Source organism: Saccharomycodes ludwigii, chromosome I (assembly GCF_020623625.1).
Source record: "Saccharomycodes ludwigii strain NBRC 1722 chromosome I, whole genome shotgun sequence".
In the NCBI taxonomy this organism is placed as follows: Eukaryota; Fungi; Ascomycota; class Saccharomycetes; order Saccharomycodales; family Saccharomycodaceae; genus Saccharomycodes; species Saccharomycodes ludwigii.
The window spans coordinates 2,843,194-2,865,872 of NC_060200.1; the positions used below are offsets into that span (position 1 = coordinate 2,843,194).

Here is a 22,679-nt window from a genome sequence, read left to right on the forward strand (position 1 = left end):
AAAAAAAAAAAAAAAAAAAAATTTAAAATACATTTATATATATATAAGCCATCCAACTATTTATGATAAACAATTCTAACACCTTCAAGAAGAAATACGATGTGCATGATGAATTTGTTGTTTCGACCCATCAAGGAACTGGCTATCCTACCAAGAAACAGCACTATTGCTTTTTAAATTTAAAAAAAACTAAAAATAAGCTAAAGTCTCAACTATTGACGATAATATCAATTATTATCATAATATTGTTTTTGTTGTTGAGATATTGTTATTCTTCAGGACTTTCTGTCAACTCTTTAAAATATAAAACTATTGAGTCATACGATTTCCATCAAGATAAAGTGCCAGAATTTGAATTAAAATACGCATTTAGACATGGTATTGGTCAATTTCAAGATTTCCATGAAATGCTTGAGGTAGATGAATACGATAATAAAAATTTAGCTATATCATCTTTATTAGATTCAATAAATAAAAAAAAAAAGGTAACACAAATGAAGCTAATAACAAATTACAACTCTCCACGACCTACATTACTTTAGCAAGAATGGTTAATAGAGATCCAGATTTTGTTGAGTCTTATTTGGATTATGCTAGGGAAAACCCATCTATGGCCAATATGGTAAACCTGGAGTGGAATATGGATGAACTTGTCCTGGCCCCTAATTTAACTAATAGAGACACAGTTCTTGGGCTAGCTATAATGGCCTCGAACGCATATGTTTCTACTCCACATGAAGGTGACTGGAGAAATCTTACTGACCCATGGAATTCCCATATGGGTCATGGCTGGGATGGCAATGGTGTTAGGGGTCATGTTTTTGTTTGTGAAAACTTCAACATCGTAGTTATTTCATTGAAAGGAACTAGTTCTCAAGGATTACCAGGCACTGGTGGTGAGAAAGATACCATAGAAAATGATAAGATCAATGACAATTTATTATTTTCATGTTGTTGTGCCAGAGTAAGCTATTTATGGACAACAGTTTGCGACTGTTATACTAAATCTTATACCTGTAATGAAAATTGTTTAGAGAAAGAGTTGAGACGTAAGGATAGGTATTTCCAAGCAACCTTGGATATATATAGAAATGTAACTGCATTATATCCGAACAGTACGATATGGGTAACGGGCCATTCACTAGGCGGTGCTCTAGCAAGTTTATTAGGACGTACTTTTGGACTACCAGCGGTTACCTTTGAAGCTCCGGGAGACTTATTACCTACGAGAAGATTACACCTACCTATGCCGCCAGGGTTACCGACATATTTAGAAGGTATTTGGCACTTTGGTAACACCGCAGATCCAATTTTTGTTGGTACATGTAATGGAGCCAGTTCTTCTTGTTCGATGGCAGGGTACGCCATGGAAACATCATGTCATTCAGGAAAGGTTTGCGTATACGATGTAGTTAAGGATAAGGGTTGGCATGTGAATATGTTAAACCATAGAATCCACACCGTTATAGATGAAGTTTTATTGAAGTATGATGAACCTGCTGAATGCAAGAAACCGGAGCCTTGTGTTGATTGTTATAATTGGAATTATATTGTAGATCGTGATACTGATAAAGACGATGATACTGATAAAGACGATGATACTGATAAAGACGATAATACTTCTGATCAGTCTAATAGCAACACAAACGTTGTAAGTTCCATCTCATCGGTGAGATCCACTACTGCTACCCTTATTTCAACTACAAAAAGTCCTACACTTACTAGTTCAAGTACTATAACATCCTCTAGTACATGTATTGGGCGTAACTTTTTTGGTTGGTGTACTGAGTATGGAGTGGGAATAATATAACGAATCAATGATAATGATAACAGCTAGGGAAAATACTACATTTAATTTTTTAATTTTTTTTTTTTTTTTTTTTTTTGTCCTTTTTTTATAATTTGATATTTAATTTTGTTATAGGTTTATAAAATGTGTTTTACACTTTACTTGCTTATTTAGTTGTTTATTTGTTATTTTAATATGATTAGTTTATTTACTGATATATTTGTTGATTACAAAGGTAGAGTTGGTTCCACATGATTGGGGAAACTTTCTTTCAAATAAGATTCAATAGCACTGTGATACTGCAAAACAACACTAGGTATTCGCAAATCGATTTCTTCAACCCAAAAACTTTTTAATTCAGTTTCTCTAATTTTCCTTAATCTCAAACTTAGTTTTTTGACTGAAGTAATAAGTTTTCTGACAGATTCGTCGGTCAATTCCTTGGGATGATTATTTTTTAAATATTTTAAAGTTTTTAAACCAACCAAGCTTAAATAAACGGAAATAAAAATTAATTGATCACTTAAATATCTAAACTTATGAAATTCCACATTTAGAAATAAATCCAATGCAATATCACAATTTGACGCTATCGCTTTTAGATCTTCCAGGGGTATCTTCGAGAAAACATGATCCAAGGGAAGGTGTTCGTTCATATAATTACCAACAAAAGTTCGTTCAACAACAAAATGATCATCTCCATTATTATATATTTTTTCTTGTTTTGCTAATTTACTATTGCCGTTACTGGTGACACTATTACTATTATTATTCACCTTCTTATTACTATCGGTATCTTGAGCAGATTCTAAGTTGGGGAAAACTTTTTGATGGTACCAAATGATTCTAGATAACACTTGAGAAAAATGAAAGTTAAAATCTATAAATTGACTAGTTGGTTGCGAAGTTAAATATTTCCATCTATTGTACCATTTATCAATGCATTCAATAAATTTATCTAGAGATTCAATAGTTGAAAGATTTGTCATACATTTGTATAAAATGGAATATAATGAAATTTCAGCAATCATTCTACCATCAAAATTAGTAGCATTGGATAGATTCAAAGTTCTATTACATAATTTAATGCTTTCATCATTTAAAATACACATTCTACCACTTAACACACTATGGGTTAAATGCACCAAACATAAATGGTTCCATAGTCTATAAGTTCTCAATCGTTCAAACATGTCATTAGAGTAAGTCATGGCGCTGTTCCTGGAACCGTTTTTGGAATTGGGTTTGTTATCTTGATGATAATTGTTAATACTGTATATTGACAAGCTATTCGATGGCGAGTTATTATAATCCTGAAAAGTCTGTAAAATGTTACCTGAAATATAGCATTGTATACCAAAGGCAGACAAATTCCACGCATCAAAAATCTGAATGTCGCTACTAAAAGAACTACTGTATATGGATAAAATCACCAAACTTTGAATCAATTCAATACTAAAATTGACAGCGACCAATTCTTTTTCTAGATCTAATTTCAACTTATATAACAAATTCTTATATATCCGTGTCTTCAAATCGTGGTAATATATGGTATATCTTAACGCTAAAACGCAAGATGTAGTTAATAACACACTACAATTACTTTTTCTTATCATCTGTACTAAATCTTCGACCGGAATGGATTCCGGGAAGGAAACCCAAGTTCCATAATTATCTTTGAATTCCCTAACTAACATTATGACTTCTGGAAATGTTAAAATATTCAGACCAATAACATCATTAGTCATTTCATCGTCATTATTATTAGTGGCCTCGTCTAATGGTGATTCATCATGTAAGTTTCTGATTTGTAATGGGACATTTAATTTATGCACTAATCTTGAAAACGTAATAAATGGACTGAAAAGAGCAGAAAAATTTTTGTCCAAAACACTAGACGGGACATCAATATTGCTATTACTTCTTGAATCCAAAGAACTGATAAGATCAACGGATTTTCCAAAATCTATAGCCTTAGCAGAGGGAGCAGAGAGGGAAGAAGAAGAGGGAGAAGAAGAAGAAGTGATTGAAGGATAAGAAGCAGATGCCCATAACGTATGCTGCTTCAAACTTTGAAGAAGTTCAACACATTTTAAAACATTTTCATTAATATTCGTTAGAGATTCGTTACCTAATCCATTATAATAATGGGCGCTGTACAAATTTCTGGCCAGCTCGTTGGACGTGTCCATAATCTGTGCATTATCTTTTATTACAGTAGTAGTTTTAGTAGTAGCAGTATTAGCAATAATATTGCCATTAGAAGAAGTAGAAGATGATGATTTAGATAGTGTGTCTTCTAATAATTTTTGTAGGCTACATTTTATATCTAATTTTTGACAATACATGCATCTAACATCATGTGCCATATTTACAGAAGGTATGCATTTAATCTTTTTGGTCCTACACTTTTCACAGGCTTTAAGAGTTCTAGGACCATTATTTATTCTTTTTCTAATTACTTTGACGGTATTGTTGATATTTTTCCCATTTGGACTGTTATGATTGTTGTTTTTTTCTTCAGAAGTCTTTTGTGAGCTCATTTTATAAATTATTATTTAACTGCCTTTAATATGATTAGTACTTCTATTTTGATAAGAATTATCATTGTATCAGCCTTTGAAATATATTTAACAATAACCATAGTGAATTTTTTTTTAGAATATTTATGATAAAATATAAAGTAACAATATTACTTAACAAGTGGGTCATTTAACATTAAATCTTTTTTTAGTGAAATATTTCTTATCTTTTAATATTAACAAATTATGACTGTTTATCCGACGGTATAACGGACATGCAATTGTTTTTGTTTTTGGTTACTTTAATACATTATTTTTTTTATTATATAACTAAATAAAATAAATAAATAAATTGAAAAAAAAAAAAAAAAAAAAAATGATATGTCATAATCTCAAAAATACATGAAGAAGAAACAAAATACATAAGAAATAACACAATAACCATTTAGCATTAAGATAAAAAAAAAGATATAGATAAAATATTGCTTGTTTCCTTTTTAATTACAATGAAACATACCGAGAATTACCAAAATTCTGGAAGCGATAGTGGTTCGACGACCAATAAGTTTAATAACTATAATCACAAAAAGTTTCCACCTTCACCTCCCAAATCTTCTTCTCGGGAAAAGAATTTTAAAAAACACTATAAAGACAATGCCAACAATACAAAAAAAAAGTATACCATTAATTTCAATGAGGATAAAAAACATGAAAACGATCATGAATATCTAAGTGAAAAAATAAGATCTTTGAAAATAAAAGACAATACTGATAATATTGAGGATACTAAAAATAGAAGACAGCTTAACAATACTAATGATGAAGAGGGAATGAGTTTTGATAGTTACAACAACAACAACCATAAAAGTCCCAAGAAAAAATATAATAACAGAATTGGTCATGCTAACAATAACAACAATAAATATGAGAAAACTATTTCTCCCTTGGATAATGGTGGAAATTACAGGAAGAATAAGAATAGGAAGGACAGTAATTCTAATGTAAAACCAACTTCCTCCCCAGGCAGATCTTTGGATGCTGGCATTCTAGATGATAATATGAACAAAGGCAGAATTATAGAGGCTTTATCTAAAAAACATAATCCATTGGCTGCTAGACTAGGATTAATAAATACCGAAACCGATCATGAAAAAAATAAAGCAGATGATACAACCAAAACATTAAAACCTACTAAATCTTTTCCTGTATTAAGCAAAGCTGAAATTTTAAAAAAAAAAATTGATGAGCAAAAACTAATTTTGAAAAAAAATAAAGATCGCAAAATGGCGCTAGATTTGCTTAATTCGGATGAGCCTATAGAGTGGGATGAAAATGAGATTATTTTATAAACTAAATATCAACTATAATATATATATATATTTGTCTTTTTTAAATGTCAATCCTATATCCAACATCCGAAGCCATTTAAAATGGTAAAATTTAAAAAAAAAAAAAAAAAAAAAAAAAAAAACGGAAAACTGCGATTTTCTGCTTAAGAAAACATAAGAAATGGATTCACAGTATCATAATCTTTTAGCTATGTGAATATAGTATTTCTGTTAAAGGTCATGCAAAAGTAATTGTGACCCAGTCATGTAATGGCTCGACAACAGAATAATCACGTCGTTACTGGTAGAAGAAAAAAAAACCAGTTTTTTAAATCTTATTCACATTTATGCCAATAATAGAAATAAAAGCAAAAGTAAATTATCAATTTATAATCCTCACAGTTTCCACAATGTTCTCATATAATTATAAATATATTTATGGATAATATATACAAGAGCAATAATTTAAAGTTTTAATATATAATATGAGCCAGTTTGAAGTTACTGTGTGTCTGATTAGCAACAACTACAAAAAGATTTCATTCTGCACAGAATTTTTATGAAACTCATCTTAAGCAAAAGGTGTATATAAAAAGAGCTTTATAATTTTTTAGCCAATATTTAAAGAAACATGATCAAATGGAAAAAAAAGGGATAAATACCGTGAAGAGTCACTATCTATTTACTGGATGATTTATGAACCCATTCATGCAAATATTCATTACCGGTATAACCATCAATCCTTTGTATCCTTGTATAAAACATATCTAACTAGTTGATTTTGATTGTTATTAGTATTCTCCTTAACAATATCAGAAGTTTCATTTCTTAGTAAATCAATCTCCAAGATATTAACGTCTGTATGGTAATTACCTCTATAGATGATTAAAGAACCGTCTTCCCTTAATTTAAATTCACCGATAAACCATACACGAGGATGTTTAATTTTGTTCTCTTCAAGATCTTCATCTTCCTCATTAGAACTACCAGTTGGAGGGACCGCCTGATATTTGTACATTGAATCGTCATCTGTTTCCTTACCGGGTATTAATTGGAACAAATCCAAAGTATTAGCCAATGTTGGAAGTGAGGATATGTGTTCTGTTTGGATTTTATATTTAAATAAACCAAGGAATGAATGCCATTCGGTAGAGTCTCCCTTAACATAGGCATCTTCCTTATTTTTGTTCTTTGGGGCAAACTTCACAAATGTAATGGAGGGACCCTTTTCTTTAACCCAAAGTTTGGTGAATAGTTCAGTACCGGCTTCATCAACCTCCAATGGAATTTTGTAATCCTCCTTAATCATATTATGCAAACTTATTTTTAATAATGAATCCTTTTCCGCTAATCTTTTAATACTAATTAAATCTAGATTTTGCAATTCTTCATTGCTGACATTCCTTTGAAAATCCTTAAAGTGTATGTAAATTGGCCAAGATGAATCTTCTTTGCAAAATAATATTTTATAACATATAGTGTATCCTATTAATGAAGAGAAAATTATGATTAAAAAACTTGAAAATATAACTTTACGTTGATTTTTAGATTTCTGTCTAATCACGCTTTTTTGAATAATGTTCAAGTCGATAGCTTGTGGTGATGTAGAACGAGTTGAGGGTTGCTCATAGGAGGAGGGAGTATTTGAGTTTTTGGCTGAGCTAAAAAAATGTAAGGCATCTTTGTTACTATGGTCATTTGGTGATACAGTATAAAGTCTTTTAATATACGGGTGAAATGTTTTAATATTAAATCTAATATTGGTGGTAAATCTTTTTGTTAGCAATGATGAACTAATAGATGGGATTAACTTGATCATTCTTTTTTATTTGGTTGCTTGGGCAGATAGCACTTGAAATATGAACAAAAATCTAAGTGAAGAAAAATAAGAAAATATATATATATATATATATTTTTTTTTCCCTTTTTATTTCTGTATTTTTATATTGAATTTATTTTATAAAAAGTGGCAATTAAAAAATCACAAAAAAAAAAAAAAAAAAAAAAGATATATAAGAAAAAAAAAAAAAAAAAAAACTAATTATTGTCTACTTTAGATAGAAACAACTATAAAGAAAAAGAAAAAAGAAAAAAAAAAAGTAAGCCATGCCACTTGCGTTATAAAGCAAACTTATTTCTTCCTTTGATGTTCACATCTTTTATAAAGCAAAATTGTAATAAAGGTTTTTGAATTATTCATACTAAAATGGTGCATAAGACAATTCTAAAAAGAAAGAAATAAAGAAATAAATAAAAAAGTATTTTTTTGATATTGTTTATTCTTTTTTTTGCTAGTTATTCTTCTCTATTATTAGAGACTAAACGATTTTCATTTCTACATTTATTAGTTTGTTTTTATTTGACTTTATAAATTTATTAGAAACAAAAACCCAATTAGCAAATCCAAAATTTTTATATTAAAATATATATATATAATGTGATCACTAAATTTACTTCTCCTTAGCCTTATTATTAATAAAATATTCTTAAAAACTACATAAATAATATATAAAGTCAACAACTAGTATCTTGAAAATCTCATTGATCAGCTTTTTTACCAACCAACATTCTACCGACCCAATAAAATGGAGCAACAGCAGTAAAAGTAAATAAGGCCCAGAATGGATACATGTAGAAGGCAGATCTTGGGTTTCTCCACCATAATGGTTTGGTGGAAGATTGATAAAGTTTTTGTAATTGAATAACGTGGTTAGCCATTTTATTTTTATTTTTTTGATTTATTTATTGTTTGAATATAGATATGGATATTTTCTTTTTTTTTTTTTTTTTTTTAATTGATAATGACACGATAAAGAAATAGACTATTTTATAAAAGTTATAAGTATAAATGAGATAGGATTAGAAATAAGCACGGTAATAACTCAATTATAAAAGTTAACATTTAAAAGGAAACAGAAAAATAGAAAAATTAACTGCGATAATTCGCTGAGTATTAAAATTTTAAAATCTATCGATATTTTTTTTTTTTTTTTTTTTTCTTTTTCTTTTTTAGTACCATAATTTGCATCATCTTATACGAATTATCTCCGTAATGCCTAAAAAAAAAAAGAAAGACGCGTACAAGCAACTCTCTGACCAATGAAATTCAAACATTTTAATCTTCAAGGCTGAGGCAAACATCCGTTTCTCCGTGCCCGGATAACTTCGGACTTACACGCTAGCGGTAAGAGACAATGAGTCCGAAACCCGAAGAAGCGATGCCGTTCTTCCTCCAAGGGAAAAAAGTAAGAAAAAAGTTAAAGTTTTTATCAAAAGGAAGAATGATCCGTATAATCATGAAAACAAAATAATAAATAAAAAATAAAAATAAAATTAAAAAGGCAAAGTCTTTGTAGTCATCACCCAAACAGTAGATAGTTGTTTAATCCAAGTATCTTTTCACTCTTCATCATCCAAAACTATGGTAGCTCTTTTTCTTTTTCTAGTGGCACCACTATTGGTTGCAATTTGTTCTATTGCCTCCTCATTATCAAAATCAGAATCAGAATAAGAATCAGAAGCAATATTCACATTCATATTCTCCGTAGTACTACTTATATCTTCAACTTCTTCTTCTTGTTCCTCTTCCTGTTGTTCCTCTAATGATTCATTATCGCTTACTATAAATCCATCTAATTCACTATCATGTTCTTCTTCCTCATTTTGGCTGTCTGTACCGGTACCAATATCTTCTATTCCATAGTTTATTCCATGTACATGTTCATCACTTATATTCCATCTTTTATTAATATTATTGTTATTATTATCACCATCATCATCATCACCATCATCATCATCATCATCATCATCATCATCATCATCATAACCTCCACCACCAGTAGCAATATTAACATTAGTTATACTAGAATTCACAGTATCGCTGCGTTGAGCGTTATCTTCGCTTAAAGCGCGATGTAATTGATTATCCGCCTCTCTTCTATGCCTATATATTTCCTCCTCTAATTCTTCTAGTTCACCATCACTGTAGTCACTATTATTGTTATTATTATTATTTGCAGTATTACTAATATCGGTGGCCCTTAACCTACTATTACAATGAGGACATATTGAACCATCCTCTTCTTCAATTTCCCAGTGGCAATTGCTACATCTTAATATGCCTTCGTCATCAGCGTCTATAACAGCAACTGCACTTTTCTTGAATACCCCATTAAACAAATTATCTCTCACCAAATCACTTTTATACTGAGCTACTAATTCATCTTTTAGTTTTAATAATTTAGAATCCCGCTTACTATCAATTAGTAAATTCAGCAATTGCTGTAACGCAAGATTTAAACCAGGGAGATGTTCAACTTGTGATCTACACTGAGGACAGGTTAGAACTGTAGAAACATTATTAAACCAACTAGTTATACATTCATAACAATAATTATGACCGCATGGTGTTATAATAATAGGGACATACATGTAGTCTCGACATATAGTGCAATGACATAATTCTACTAGTTTGTTAATAATTTTATTATTATCGTTGATTTCTGAATTAGACATAAACCCCTTTGGAATTGAATTGTTCAAATAATATATGCACAATTGATAACAGATATATATATATATATATATATTTTTTCTCTTGATTCGATCTTTATAATTGCTTTGTTATAGATTGATATTAAACTTTTTATCAAAGCTTAAATGGCAAAAGTTATTTTATCAAAAAAATGCTCTACGCTCACAAACTATACAATTATAGTCATTTAACACGAAAATACTAAGAACATGTTTTATACACGTGACACTGAATTTTTTTTCATTCACCAAAAAAAAAAAAAAAAAATTGATATTGGCAATAATCTATTAAGCTATTTACTTCATTGTTTAAGATCACTATATAAATATATACAAGTACATTCATCTTTATTTTTCTTCTGCCATACCCCTTATCAATTTATCGTAGTTTAACCCCACTCTTCAAATATAAAATTTACAGTACGTTTCATGTCGTCCAACGCGTTAAACTTTAATTCAATATATCTATCTTTTAATACTTCGATTTCATGTCGTATAGCGGGCAAGTATTCACTCTTTTCCCTTTCACTCAACATGTCGATTTTTTTTTGTTCAAAAAATTTTAAAAATCTTTTCAACTCGGTAAGTAAAGATGGTGTCAAATAATTATTTCTGATATTAGTATTTACATTACTGGTGTTGTTCCATTCTTTCAATGTTTCATAAAATTGTTCTATTTTCAAATATCTACAGTAGCATTTTAAACAAGCACTGTAGTATATAAACCACTGCTTGCCATTATTGAAACTATTACCTTCCTGTTCCTCAATTAATAACTTTTTCAAACTAATGTTCAAAAACCTCTCAGTACTTTCCCAATTCATATTAACATAATTTGAGGCCGAAAATACTGCCAATGAAACACAATTTTGAAAATTCAATGCATCTTTATTTTCATTAAAATATTGGTTTAATATATCACTTGAATAATTTTCTAATTTCTGTAATTCAGAAGATTTTCTTAAATTGCCACTTTCGCCATTACGCCCATTATTAACAATACCAAATTTATCCATATTAGATTTGGCCTGAACTTTTAAATCCATAATTGTTTTTTTCAATCTTAATATTTCAAACTTGGTGGGCAGCTTCTGATATAGATCTTTGGCCCTTTCATATAATATATTAAAGGTATCGTCTTTAGTAGTGTTTACAGCCCCATCTATCGAAGTTGAATTAAGTGATTTTCTCATTAATCTTGTTAACCTTGTGTTTAAAATGGGAATTGGAATATCATTTAAATCTGTGGTTTTGTTAACAACACTGCTACCTAGAATATCAAAATTAATTTCTTCATCATCGTTCTTTAAGTTCTTATAAATAAATGTCCTACCCCATGAATATTTCTTGGCAAATTTCATAGAATTAATAACCAACTTTATTTCATTTCTTATAACATTTTTCATAAACGGATATTTATTACAATAGCACAACAATAACTGCTTCAAGGCATTTTCTGTAAACAAAACCTTATTTGTTTTGTATAAATTTAGTAAATTGTCTAAATCCCCATTCTTGGCAAAATATTTGTGTAGTTCAGCCATAAACCGCCGATGCGTCGTATTTTCAATATTTTTGAATTTACTAAGTATACGTTTAGAATAGGTAGCAACCACCCATTGGATCAGTACTCTATTGTTTTTAGAAACGTAGATCCGTAACAAGTCAACCAAAAATACTTGTCTTAATTCTGAACTTTTAAGTTGTTTAAACACATCATTAATTGCTTCAATTGTTTTACTATCATTATGATTCTTGTTAACATTAATATTTCCTTCTTGTTTTAAATTGGATAATAAAAAAGACAACTGGTAATGCATCGAAGATTTATAATTCTCTGGTAATAATGACTCGTCCAGTTCTTGTATACTTAGTGCACCTTTATTAACATAAGATAATAGAGTTCTATGCAATTTAGTCCAGAATTTTATTGTCAATGGTTTCTTCCACTGACGCAAACAGTATTTAATTAGTAAATAATCGTTTAATTTGGTCAATTTTAATACAAAGTTTTCGATTGTCATTTGAGTTACTTGGAATTGGTCTGAATTATTTAAAGCTTGCAAATAAAATTCTTTAACCATTATCTTATCACCTAAATAGATGAAGGTACATAACGCTCTCTGTAAAAATGCAGCTTTAACTCCATTAGGATTCTTGATATAAAGTGAAAAAAGTAAATCAAAATTATGATAGTTTTCCAAATTGTATTCTACAGCTAGAAATTTTTCCAAAACCAAATAAAAATCGTCAACATTCTTTTTGTTATCACCACATAATTCTAATAATCGAGGTAAATAATTAAAATATTTTTTCAATATTAAATGTATTTCATATTGTTTGTTTTTCTGGTAGAATTCATACACTACCAACTTCAACTGATGCGGTGTAAATATTTTCTTCATATTTAAAATAAAAGCCAGAATTTTATCTTCATAATTTTGTGTTAAAATGCTCGTATTATCAAGCATTGTTTTTTCCTTTTTGTCAGAACATATTCTATGTTTCCAAATATGCCTAAATTTAAAGTTATTCAAAAATATTGTAGTGTCTAATCCACCATTACTTTTTCGTTGTTGATTACAAGGTTTATTTGTATGAATTGAAATACCATGATGCGTATCTGTTGAATATGTGTGGGTTTCCCCTTGACCTATAGTATGGCTGCAACATATATTATTTCCGTATTCTTGTTGAAGTTCTTCCATGAATCTATAACTATTTTGTAGTGTATTTTCATTACAATGTACATCAGACTTATTGTTATAAGTGTTTTTTATATGCTCGGTATTATTATTATTATTATTATTAGGATTAGAAGTTGTTATAGAATATGTGGTTGATAAAAGCAGTGAGGTTGAACTACTATATCTACAACCAAATAAAAACCCTATACTTCTAATTGGTGAATTATATGAAATCATTTTTATTTTATTTTATTTTAATTTATTTATCCCCTGGCCAGTGTTCTTTATAAGTTTATATTGGTAAACTATTTTAATATTTGTGTTTAAAAGATTGGGACAAAAAAAAAAAACAAAAAAAAAAAAAAAAAAAAAAAAAAAAAAATGGAAACAAGTACACGCTAGTACACAAATAATATACAAATGAACAAAACTTCTTAATCACAATTGTGTAGTTTCTCTTGGAAATGGTATATTTTACCCTTTGATATTTGAATAGAGATAATTGATTTCAATTGATTATGATAACTTTTTATTCACAAAGAAAATCCCTGTTAAAAATCTTATTTTCACTATGAAAAAATCCATAATAAATTTCCCAAAAGAAAAAAAAAAAAAAAAAAAATTATATAATTTAGTAATTTATTTTTATTCTACGTGGCTATCTAACAATCATAAAGTCCGTAATCGCCATTGGTCATTACAAGCTTTAAAAAAAAACGACTACCTACAGTCCGAAAATAACGGATAAATCAGATAGTCGATATAATAAAATTCTGAAAAGACATACAAAAAAAAAAAAAAAAGATATACAATTAATAAAGAAAAACTGCTATTGAAAAAATCAAACCTTCAATCGTCATACACGTTATGACACACTAAGCCATTTTCAATATAATAATAAACCCCTGATAAACAACATGTTTTCAAATTAGGCATAAAGTGCATCAAATATTCCATATAACTATCAACAAAATGACTTAAAGCTTTACATAACGCTGGGAAAGCAGATTCATCAAAATAACACTTGGTACAATCTTCATAATGTAATATATTGTCATAACCGTCATGAAAATTCCAAAAAAAATGAGATGGTGGGTTGTTTAACATTTCTAAATCAATATCGTTCTTGTGCAATCTTTTGGATAAACTACTACTAGCATATGCTAGAAAAACTGTAGGCGATATCTCTTTATAGTCAAACTTTTTGAAATTATCAAAATATAAATGATTATGGATATATTTGTCATAAATTCTTAAAACTTTATTACAATGTGACGCACATTTACAACCATTCCATAAAAAATCACACGCAATAATCTCAAAACAACTTACACTTTGAATAAAATTGGGCACAATTAAAATTCGTAAATTGCTTAAATGAGGTAATAAGTTTTCATATAACCTTCTCCTTCTAAAGTAATTCCCATCAACACTATCTTCAATTAATCCATTGTGCGGAATATTATGATCTATCGACAATTTAATTAAGTTGGCTCCAAAAAAGGGCAATTCAATGATAAATTCACTAATCAAGATATCCCACATTTCTTTGGTATTATGATTGGCCCCAAGAGTACTAGACTCTTGTTCTATCAAACCCAAATTACGTAACTTCAGTAGTAATGGTGCCATGTTGTGAAGAAAAATCTGCAAACAGTTACAAGTTTCGTTAACATCACACAGAGTAAATCCAATTTCTAAGTTTTCCAATTTATCTATTTGAGGTATTATTTTTAGTATTGGTACCGGGTCAAATGGTTCTGTTGGATGTGATCTCGACCCACTTCGATGGGTGTGGCCAAATTTCAAGGATATAAGATGCGGGAAGCATAACGTTTTGTTTGGAATACTAGCTTGAGTGGTATGTGCTAATTTGTTTAATATTTCCATCCCATCATCGTTTCTGATAATTAAGCTCCTAATATTTTGTGATTCTGGTATGTCTAACGCTAATGGTTCATTAGTTATCTCTGCAATATCCAATTCCAAAGTTTCTAAATGTGGCATTCCATCAGCAGATAAGTTCAATTTCTTTAGCTCATTAAAATCAGTCAATTTAATATAACGGAAATTTTTGAGCAGTGCACTATCGTCTAAGACTTTGGAATGATATTTTTGAAAAAGCTCTTTATTTTCAATCTTCAAAACTTCCAATTTTTTAATTAGCAATAATGTATTGAGTAATTCTTTTAGAATAAGAACCCCATCCTCTTGATCATAAAATGGGGAATTATATATATACAACTCTTTAATAAGCGATAATTTTTCTTTAGGTGCCTCCAATAATCTTTGCATTTTATCATATAGGAACAAATCGATTTTATCTTGGTCTAAACTACTATAGATAGTTCTATAGCCAAATAGATATGTTGCATTTGTATCCAAAAACCATTTATTTGATTTGATAATTGGGTCTTTATTCACATGAATGTTGTTGTATAATTTTCTTTCACTAATTTTGCATAGATGCTTGCTACATCTTGCTAACGAACACAAATCGTTTTGATTTAAAAATTGAACAACATTGGTCCAGATTATTTCTTGATCGGTGTTTATAGTTGTTAAAGCTTCAATATTATCATTTTTACCAGTATTATTTGGAGGCAAGTTAATAATCATTATGATTGCCAATGATATTATTACTATTTTTTTTTTTTTTTTTTTTTTTTTTATAATTTTCGTTTAAAATCTGTTTGATACGTATTACTATATATTAACAAAGAATGGGACAAATAAATAGGTGATTTAAAAGCATGAATAAGAATTAAAAAAAAAAAAAAAAAGGAAAAGTTTAAGTTAAAGCACCCATAAATTATTATTATATTTTTACTCCTCTAATATTTTCTTTGTATATAAAGCTATTATTGACTACAGTTTACTTTGCCAATAAACGACAATACATGAGAAAAAAAAAAAATACAAAATGAAAAAAAAGGTGAAAAATATATATAAAAAAAAAAAAAAAAAAAAAAAAAAAAAATTTCAAACTTTACATCTAAACATTACTCAAATTTAATGAATCAACTATATACCCACAATTATGTTTTTCTAGCAATTTTTTAATCTCAATGTATCTTAATTTATCAGAATTATAAGTTAAAATCAATAAGATACTGATATTTTTAAATAATTCCGGATCGCTACCCCATCCAAGTATAGAGTCATCAATCCTAGTCTCAGAAAGTTGTTCAGTTAATTGATCCGCTTTAGCATCCAGGAGTTTCTTGGATTCTGCATTATTAATGATATTTGACTTAGCGTAAAGCATAATATTCAGTAATTCTGGAACATTTCTTACAATATTATCTTCTTCCGCAGCAAATAATTCGTCATTAAAATTGTCTGTAGCTTTTAAAATGTTAAAAGTTAATGGCTTTAAATATTTCTCAATGATATCTCTTGCAATTAAAAACATACAGTCCTTGTTTTTTTCAAAAAATTTCTTAGCTAAAACAATTGGAATATCAGAATCAACATCCAAAACCTTACTTAAAATACTACTAGCAAAACTCCTAATATCCTCATCATCATCAAATAAAAATTGGGTAATGTAAAACAAACACAATTCAGATTTACTTGATTCATAATAATTCTTTAATGAATGAACACAGGCCAGTCTAAATGGCAACTCAACTTTATCTTTCGAGTAAATATTTATAAGTGCCCAATACTCTTTATCCCAATCTTTAACAAAGCCGCCAAGTGACTGTAATGCATTACATTTCAAATCATCACTTTCATCTTGATTTTGTAAGATAGAAAACAAAATTTCTGGATTTAATGCAATTTTTATTTTTTGCAAAGAAAATAAAACACGAGATCTCAAATATGTCCAATTTTGATTATTCTCAAAAATCTCTAATAATCTTGGTTTTATATGTTCAATAGTCTCCCGGTCCATGCTAGAATTATTGATATAATCTAAGGTACTAAATTGGACTTCAAAAGACGTTGAATGTAGTCCCAATAAAAGCACATCTTGCAACCGTTCCCTATCTGTTTCAAATTTTAATAAATATTCTATAACACTTTTTAATAATAATTGCAGAGAACCATTCAAATCAGGAATATTATAATGTGCAACAAACCATTGAGAAACAAAGGGAATCGTGATATTAATATTGTCAAAGTTACTTAGTTCTGTAATTAATTCAATGAAAATTTTACATGTCGTTGGACATTGATTAATATAAAACAATGTTGGCGTAAAATTTAAAATCAAAAGTGGTTTAATACTATACCCATTATTTAAAAATTCTTTGACAACTAATAATATACCATGCAATCTGTTTTGATTAGCTAGTGGAAATTCACCCAACTCCTTAAGAAACAAAAATTTAACCAAATCCTCGCAATCACTTGCCACTACTACAGAACATAGGGCTCTAGCGGCCATTTCTCTGATTTTCCAAGTATTATTGCCCAAACATTTAATAATCAGATCTTTAAAATCATCCAAGCCGGTATAACCTGGTGTTTTTTTCAACCTTGAAATAATGGTTAAAACCAAAAATAAGCTTTCCACACTTTCACTATTATTACCACCATCACAACCGGTAATCTCAATGTTTCTAATAGAATTTTCTAATTTTTCCAATAATAGCTCTCTAATACTTTTGTACTTACTAAAGAAAAGACGTGCATTGGTATTTCTACCTAGTTTCCCAAACAACTTATTTTGCAATGCAGCAAATAACATAATTGAACAATTTCTCATAGCCCAAATAGGTGAATTGAAATTGTTCAAACACAGCTTCAAAAGAGGACAGCTAAAATCTATGCACGTATCAGATAGTCTAGATTCAACAAATAAGGCTTTAATACAATTAAAAGCGTTAACTTGGGGTAAATCTAAACGATCTTCATGTTCCACAATGGGGACCTGTGAGATTTCTAACAACTTTTCAAAAGTAAATTTTAACAATGGCCTTCCATCAGTTTTTTCTGAACTCAGCATAGCGCTTATCAAAAAGGGCAATCCGCCTGATCTCCTAGTGATCGCTTGTGATTTGGATTCTAGGGATGTTACATTTGATAAAACCCAGACTTTAACTTGCTCCGGTATTTGTGCCATTGTTTTATCACAACAAGCAACAAAAGTTGGAGCCACAGCTTGAAATGCACCGCTGTGCCTAATAGTGGTTAATTGTTCAATTAATAAATCACCAACAGAAATTAGCTGTTGATCAGTCAAGGGTGCATATTTAATTAGATTCTCTAATAAAAATGAAGATTCCTTAATAGACCGAAACGCAAAGCTGACAATTAATTGATTATCTTGAATATCCCTATACTTATCAGAAATATCATTTTGGAAAGAATCATGGCATAATATTTCTAAAACGATTTCCCAAATATAACCAATATTGGATAGGCATTGTGAAACGAACTCTTTTGGATTTGGTGCTTCGTCATGAATATTTTTTTCATTAAAGTCTAGAACGGGGGTAATTAGGGCTAATGCTGTAAAGGTACCGCTCACTGGTGATTCTAAAATACCATCGAAACTTTTGTCAACTAATTTTAGTCCCATTGATAGATCATTAAGTAACAAGTTAATTAAAGGCACGTTTTTCTTTGATTGCTGTTTTTGATGTATTAAAAATACCAATTTCACCAATTGTGCTCCAGTTTCACTGGAAGTATAATAATGTAACATTTTTAAGCCCTTATCCAATAGCAAGTCCATCCTGATCAAATTGCACTTTGGTGTACTTAATATAACCAAACAAATCTTGAGAGAAATTTCTCTAACATCGTCATAATTATTGACCAAATTATCACAGACTAATCTAACTAAAGTGTCGTCAAATAACGAAATAGAATACGGCCAATCAACGGGGTTTTGTTTTGAAGCTAAATATTTCACAGGAACTGTATTATCAACACCAGATTCGATTAGATCCATTAATATTTTCATGGCTAAAAAAACTCTTTGATATTGTGAATTGGGTAAAAGTTGAAATTTGATAAATTGAATACAAAATTCAATGAATTTTTTACCGTTTTCAACCTGTTCCATATTAAATCTTTGTTCTTCTGGAAACTTGTTTGAGGCTTTTTTCAATTTGATGGCGGTTCTATACAAGGCACACGAAGAATCCCTTATTCTATAAAGAAAACGTTTAAAGCTACTATGGAAATAATTTCTACTCGCAACATTAAAATCCATAAAAAATACATAGATATTTTTTTGCAAGATCTTGTAAATATAGGGCTGAATGAGTCTGGATTTTTTAACACTGGTGGTTAACAATTCAAATGCATCCAATTTATACTTATCTTGTAGTAGTAATTTTTCCAAATTTTGCAAACTAATCAATTGGCTTTTATGAAATGGCTCCTGTTCAATACCCAAGTCTTGTCCAATTTTTAATAGCAATAGCAATAACTGGGTATTATTTATTGGTACAACATATTTAGAAACAAATGTGTGAAATATGGTTGAATTCTTTTTAAAGATCGGAATTAGTAGGTATAATTGAACATTTTTCAAGATATTGGAATCGTTTAGAGACTCAATTGAGAGAATATTGATAATTTGTGGAACCCATAATTCAAACCACCAGCTTTGATTTTCTTTGTATATTTTAATTAAAACAGTGGCTAAACATTTACCAATGGGTGAGCATAGAGCATTTGAAGTAATCATTGTTTGTAGAGAAGAAGTGATAAAATCCGGATCATTTTCTAGTATTACATTTTTTACAATATCAGATGATTCCAGTTCATTTAATAATGTAGATATGATAAAATAGCGAACTCTCATTATTTTACTTATACTCAAAACAGCCTCCTTCAACCAATCAGTTAAGATTTCTTCAAAGCATTCATGATAGTATTTGGACAACATTAAAACTAATTTATTAAACAGATCTTTCAATGAGTTAGCCAGTGCAGAACCACTATCACTCCAAAAGTCAACGACAAATCTAAAAATAAAGATATAATTTTTATCACATAAGTTTTGTGATGATGGTGATAATAATAATCGTTTGATCTCCTTTTGGAATTCTACTGTACAAATTTTTAAATCATACAATTTGATACACCTGGTATACCATATACTTAAAGTATCTGTAATGATAACACGTTCTTTCTCATTTTCCCCATTACAATTTAGCAAGGAATTAAATATTTTTGGATAGGCGGCTAATAATTGATCCTGTGTTGTAATTATTTGATTTTGGTTCTTGGCTAGTTTGTCTGGCTTGATATCAAGTAAAAATAGCTTGATAGATGTAAGACTATTGACTGTCATTAGTAATTTTTGGACTCTTTTATTTATTTATTTATTTATTTATTTATTTATTTATTTATTTATTTTATTTTTTTGAGTTTTCGTGATACTGAAAATTTCTTAAATATTTGTCAAAGCTGTGATAAAAGTGTTAGGGCATACGCCCACCGTATGAAATACGCACTCGCTGCAAGATCATTTGCTAGCGACGTGCATATTAATAATATCGAGAATAAGAACGTAATATAAATAACATCTATATAAACACATATGAAACACCAGACGCAATCCATAGTAAGAACATATAAAGAATGTCTACCGCAAGAAGTAAAGTAATAAATGAGTCAACCACAAAAAGTGCTACGCTCATACAAAGCGGATCATGATAACACTACTAAGATGAAACAACAATAAACAAGTTATAGTAATAGAAAGGTAGAGATTAACTACTCGACCAAGAGGGGTAATAACCTCAAGATAAATAACATGAAACAACAAATAAATTATATCAATGATAATAATAGATTAAGTTCGATCATTGATAAAACCAGAAAGGTATATAAAGGATTAGTTTCCAACCTTTCACAACAAGACATTAGTTTGTCAGGTAATTCGTTATCCCTATATAACTATTAGTTTAGCTTATATAGAAAGGGGAAGAAGAACCAACCAATTAATATACACACATAGGATACATATATTAGAAATATAATAAATATACGATCATATATACATATGATCAAGGGCCCAATAATACAAAACTAGAAAGTAAAATCTTATAATAATGAGTGAAGAATCTAATATGGAAGTTCCTACGGAACAAAGAGATAATTCAACTCCGGGTAATAACCCGAACGACGAATTATCCCAACAAAAAGACGGATATAACTCATTTTAAAGAAAAAAAAAATAAAAAAAAAAAATAATTGAAGATAAAAAAGAAAAGCTTTTTTTTTTTTTTTTTTTTTTCAGTCAGAATAATTTATTAAAATAAACACTTTAATTATCAAGAACGCTAAAAGATAAATGAATATATATTAAGCAACTTTGATTCATAAAGGATAAAATATTGCAAAAATAAGAAAGAGATCTTTCCTGAGTATACTAACACAACTATTAAATTATTTCACCTTTTTTTATTTTATATTATTATTATATTATCATAATATGTACTTATTCTTTTTTTTTAAAAAAAAAAAAAAAAAAAAATACAAAAATACATAAATTTATTAGTATGCGCAATAATAAATAAAAAGAAACCACATTTTCAAATTATTTTCGATAATAATTCAAATATCATCGATATCTAATTCATCATCTTCTTCATCTTCATCGTCATTCTCAGCACCAAATTCAAAGTTAACATCTTCATCACTATCAAACCCAAAGTTATCGGTTTCGTAAATCTTGGCATTCTCTGGTAGTTCACCTTGACTCTTCAAAGTTCTAGCTTCATCCAAATTATATTTATGAACCACATCACATTGGTTATCTTGGAAATCTCTTAATGCGACCAAAATCATATCACCCTGTGCCATCCAAACTTTTTTTCTTAGTTTACCTCTAATATGAGCAATTCTTTTGACACCATCAAAACATGATGCCTCCACTCTACCATTACCTAACATCTTAGTAATTTGGGCATATTCCTGATCTTCATCTTTATAAATCAATTCACGCTTTGGGCCTTCGGTTTCGTTCTTACCTCTTCTACCCTTTTTACCACCCTTTGTGTTTTTCTTACCCATTTTTCCTATATTTGGATTTTTCTTTTTTTATAACAAATAATTTTTTGTTTTTATTAAAAAACGCACTAAGTTTAATAAAATAGGGATTATAATATATGAACGATGATTAAAAGTTGTTACAAACTCAAGTCTATTAAAAATAAAATAAAATAAACTTAAATTTAAATTTTAAAAAAAAAAAAAAAAAAAAAAAAAGAGAAAAAAAAAGAGAAAAAGAATATATATTGTGCTATTTTTCAACAGCGTTTTTCATTCATATGAAAAGCACAAATAAAAATACAAAAAAAAAAAAAAAAAAAAAAAAAGAAAAGATGAGAAAACATTTAGTCCGTAAAATATACTACGGCCTTTCGGATATAAAACATCAAAGCCAGACCGGGTTACACAATAACGTCATCATCACAAGTAAAATATTTATTTAAAATAAGAATATATTTAACATATATATATATATATATATATATATTTAACCAATTCAAGACAAAATGTTTGTAGAATCTTTACCAGTTCATTATCACCAACTCATTTATGTCAAGATTCTGCAGCTAGATTTCATTGGAAAATTATTAGTTTCAGGGAACCAAGGATGTCAACTTTGTATGCTTTTAATGATACCCAAGAGTTTGAAATAAAATCAAATCCGCTATGAAAAAAAAAAAAAATAAATAAAAAATTAAATACACTTTTAAATACCACCAGCCAACCAAATTTCATACAGGAGTCTCTAACATACATAAAACAGAAAGATTTAAAAAAAAAAAAAAATGATTAACAATCAAAAGTTATGAAAAACCAAAAATAAATTAAATAAACAAATATATAAATACAACAA

At 28.8% G+C, this 22,679-nt stretch overlaps 10 protein-coding genes across 10 annotated transcripts; 2 read left to right on the top strand and 8 right to left on the bottom strand.

Annotated features, from left to right (window-relative positions):
- Positions 1 to 547: 547 nt before the first annotated feature.
- ATG15 (triglyceride lipase ATG15) lies at positions 548 to 1,810 on the top strand (the record flags this gene model as incomplete). The annotated part of the gene is made up of 1 exon (XM_046080190.1): positions 548 to 1,810. The coding sequence occupies one exon, from the start codon at positions 548 to 550 to the stop codon at positions 1,808 to 1,810; it is 1,263 nt and encodes a 420-aa protein (XP_045937517.1).
- A 206-nt stretch (positions 1,811 to 2,016) lies between these two features.
- SCDLUD_001234 (Zn(II)2Cys6 transcription factor domain-containing protein) lies at positions 2,017 to 4,332 on the bottom strand (the record flags this gene model as incomplete). The annotated part of the gene is made up of 1 exon (XM_046080191.1): positions 2,017 to 4,332. The coding sequence occupies one exon, from the start codon at positions 4,330 to 4,332 to the stop codon at positions 2,017 to 2,019; it is 2,316 nt and encodes a 771-aa protein (XP_045937518.1).
- Positions 4,333 to 4,817: 485 nt separating this feature from the next.
- Positions 4,818 to 5,660, top strand: GFD1 (Gfd1p; the record flags this gene model as incomplete). Its single annotated transcript, XM_046080192.1, has 1 exon — positions 4,818 to 5,660. The coding sequence occupies one exon, from the start codon at positions 4,818 to 4,820 to the stop codon at positions 5,658 to 5,660; it is 843 nt and encodes a 280-aa protein (XP_045937519.1).
- A 715-nt stretch (positions 5,661 to 6,375) lies between these two features.
- Positions 6,376 to 7,458, bottom strand: AIM39 (Aim39p; the record flags this gene model as incomplete). Its single annotated transcript, XM_046080193.1, has 1 exon — positions 6,376 to 7,458. The coding sequence occupies one exon, from the start codon at positions 7,456 to 7,458 to the stop codon at positions 6,376 to 6,378; it is 1,083 nt and encodes a 360-aa protein (XP_045937520.1).
- Positions 7,459 to 8,177: 719 nt separating this feature from the next.
- COX7 (cytochrome c oxidase subunit VII) lies at positions 8,178 to 8,357 on the bottom strand (the record flags this gene model as incomplete). Its single annotated transcript, XM_046081395.1, has 1 exon — positions 8,178 to 8,357. The coding sequence occupies one exon, from the start codon at positions 8,355 to 8,357 to the stop codon at positions 8,178 to 8,180; it is 180 nt and encodes a 59-aa protein (XP_045937521.1).
- Positions 8,358 to 9,038: 681 nt separating this feature from the next.
- Positions 9,039 to 10,154, bottom strand: PSH1 (ubiquitin-protein ligase PSH1; the record flags this gene model as incomplete). Its single annotated transcript, XM_046080194.1, has 1 exon — positions 9,039 to 10,154. The coding sequence occupies one exon, from the start codon at positions 10,152 to 10,154 to the stop codon at positions 9,039 to 9,041; it is 1,116 nt and encodes a 371-aa protein (XP_045937522.1).
- A 407-nt stretch (positions 10,155 to 10,561) lies between these two features.
- PET111 (Pet111p) lies at positions 10,562 to 13,096 on the bottom strand (the record flags this gene model as incomplete). The annotated part of the gene is made up of 1 exon (XM_046080195.1): positions 10,562 to 13,096. One exon carries the CDS (start codon positions 13,094 to 13,096, stop codon positions 10,562 to 10,564), a length of 2,535 nt encoding a protein of 844 aa, XP_045937523.1.
- A 612-nt stretch (positions 13,097 to 13,708) lies between these two features.
- Positions 13,709 to 15,478, bottom strand: ROY1 (Roy1p; the record flags this gene model as incomplete). The annotated part of the gene is made up of 1 exon (XM_046080196.1): positions 13,709 to 15,478. The coding sequence occupies one exon, from the start codon at positions 15,476 to 15,478 to the stop codon at positions 13,709 to 13,711; it is 1,770 nt and encodes a 589-aa protein (XP_045937524.1).
- Positions 15,479 to 15,854: 376 nt separating this feature from the next.
- On the bottom strand, positions 15,855 to 20,120 carry TRM732 (tRNA methylation protein TRM732; the record flags this gene model as incomplete). Its single annotated transcript, XM_046080197.1, has 1 exon — positions 15,855 to 20,120. One exon carries the CDS (start codon positions 20,118 to 20,120, stop codon positions 15,855 to 15,857), a length of 4,266 nt encoding a protein of 1,421 aa, XP_045937525.1.
- A 1,268-nt stretch (positions 20,121 to 21,388) lies between these two features.
- On the bottom strand, positions 21,389 to 21,847 carry TIF11 (translation initiation complex factor eIF1A; the record flags this gene model as incomplete). The annotated part of the gene is made up of 1 exon (XM_046080198.1): positions 21,389 to 21,847. The coding sequence occupies one exon, from the start codon at positions 21,845 to 21,847 to the stop codon at positions 21,389 to 21,391; it is 459 nt and encodes a 152-aa protein (XP_045937526.1).
- Between the last annotated feature and the right edge of the window lie 832 nt (positions 21,848 to 22,679).